General features: G+C 40.6%; 1 protein-coding gene across 1 annotated transcript in view; it reads left to right on the top strand.

Moving 5' to 3' along the window:
* The window catches only part of UTP6 (UTP6, small subunit (SSU) processome component, homolog (yeast)), a gene marked incomplete at its 5' end in the record, with an annotated part of 10447 nt that extends 9123 nt beyond the window's left edge, over window positions 1-1324 (top strand). The window contains 4 exons of the mRNA XM_010137416.1: window positions 10-91; window positions 178-244; window positions 540-612; window positions 1167-1324. Of these exons, the coding sequence (XP_010135718.1) occupies window positions 10-91; window positions 178-244; window positions 540-612; window positions 1167-1324 (380 nt within the window). The remainder of the gene's footprint in view (window positions 1-9; window positions 92-177; window positions 245-539; window positions 613-1166) is intronic.
* Window positions 1325-2224: the final 900 nt, after the last annotated feature.

Raw genomic sequence — 2224 nt, 5'->3', positions numbered from 1 at the left:
CTCCTGCGTAATCTGTCACTATGAAAGAAAAGTATCTCGACTGGACTTACAGAAATGGTGGTTATAAGAAAGTCAGAAGAGTCTTTACCAGGTGACAAACAAAACCTTCAAACCTGAATATTTTAGGCCTTATGTTAAAAGGCTTGAAGTCTGAAGTTACTTATGTTTTTTCTTCAGCCTGTGTGAAAATCGTCCATTTTCACTTGACTTCTTCAGGAAGATGATCCAAATAGAAAAGCAGCAAGTAAGTTGTTGAATTTCCAGTGAGTGCCTTGTATTTGTAAAATACACTTCTAACTGTGGATTTAAATAGGAAACAGAGGGCATGTGAGTGTCATTACTTTGTGATCAGTTCATATTTGTCTTCTAAAGTTGATTCATAGCGAGTAATACAAAACCAAGTGCCACGGTAACTAATCTTCAGCAGTGTGCGTGTGCACATGTAATTACCATGACTCTCTTTCTTTGTACGAATCTAATCAAGCTGCAGATTCACTTCTTTACAAAATAAATGGCCTTTTAATACCTTCCTTTGTTAGGAATCCTGCAAAATGGTTCGTCTGAGAGAATACTATGAACGTGCCTTGAGAGAGTTTGGTTCAACAGATTCTGGTAAGGGGGTTTTATTTATTCATTCATTCAGTGCTGCCTCTTTTATTTCTATCCATTTCAAAAGGTAGCTGTTTGTTCTGCCCTTGTGATTGCTGTCATGCAGAGTGGAGCTTATTTCTTCTGTGCCATTAAGTGCCATGACACTGCAGCCACCCTGCACTTTCAGCCCAGGGTCACTGTTCACAGTGGGATGGCTTCAGCAGAGCTGCTGGCAAGTAACGTTGACGCTGGCTGGCACAAGAGATGCCTATCACCTTCAATTTGGATTTGCAAACAGTATGGAGCTGTGTTTTTATAATCAAGATTTCTGCAGCGTTCCTTTTAAGAAAGTAAACCAGCTCAATTATTGCTGCATTATGTCTTAAGACATCACTGTTCCAGCTGGGAATAGAACCTGGGGTTTTGGTCCTCAAGGACTGTAGTTTCACAGAGTACACCTCATTGTGTTAATTAAATCCAGGACTCGCTTACAAAAAGACAGTTTCTAGGTTAGGTTTGGTATGTTTGCTAAGTAATATTCAATCAAAATCTAACCAGAACTTTTTCTTTTAAAGATCTCTGGCTGGATTATATCAAAGAGGAGCTAAGTCATCCCCAGGGCAAACCCGAAAACTGTGGGAGCATTCACTGGCGAGCTATGAAGATGCTGCAGGGAGACCTGGTGGAAGACTTTGTCTCCAAGTACACTTTATTGCAAACTGGACATCTATGAAGAACTATAAATACCTAGAACATGACAGTGCAGATTTTTTAAACTTTTTTGTAAAAAGGTAGATATATGCCTGGATCATATTAAAGTGTACTTTCTTTACATTCTTACCTATGTGGAAAAAAAAATTATTGTCCCTTATCAGTTGTTTCCAGTGTTGCTTCTGCCAGTGCGCAGTTGGAGGAGAAAGCAAAGATGTGTCTGAGCTTTTACGCTATGGAAAGCTAATATTACAGCACATAAATGCAAAAAATGGAAACTACACCTGTGGGAGATCTTTGTGTAATGAAAAGCGGAACACTGGAGAGCAGCCTGTAAAATTACAGTGTTTATTGTTTCCTGGCCTTGAAGTCATCTGTAATCCTCTTTTCAAAACCAGAATCATCCTCTGCGTCTGCCTTGCTTTGGTGTTTGCACCCTAAGCTGTAATTTTGAAAATGTAGAGGGGACCTGAGATCTCTCATAAATGTCCCTGATGTGATGGTACAAAGTCCCAACCTGCAGTTCAACAGTGCCTGAAAAATGGGTAACGGGTTTTGGAGACAGTGCTGTCCTCGCCTGTTTGCAGAGCAGTGTTTTCCTTTGTCAAACCCATTAAATCCTTGGGGCAGTAGAGCATGCATGGGGAGGTATAGGAACATGCAGCAAGGGTTCCTTTATCTGATTTCCCAGTGCGTGGATTGTGATATCGTGTCAATACGGAGGTATTGATATATTTCTCTTAAGATTTTTCACACAAGCAGAAACTGCAGGTCCTCTGAAGGAGCATCTCAGAACTTTTGACTGGCTCCACCCTTCCTGAGAATGGGCCTTTTTTTTTTTTAACCTGTCCTGGTTCCATACAGAACTTGCCCACTCCCTCCATCACCTGCAGCAATTTTGAGTGGTGTTTCCTAATAAAAG

Source organism: Buceros rhinoceros, unplaced genomic scaffold, assembly GCF_000710305.1.
Source record: "Buceros rhinoceros silvestris isolate BGI_N320 unplaced genomic scaffold, ASM71030v1 scaffold45905, whole genome shotgun sequence".
Taxonomy (NCBI): domain Eukaryota; kingdom Metazoa; phylum Chordata; class Aves; order Bucerotiformes; family Bucerotidae; genus Buceros; species Buceros rhinoceros.
The sequence above is the reverse complement of the archived record's forward strand: the minus strand, read 5'-3'. Positions and strand labels throughout refer to the sequence as shown.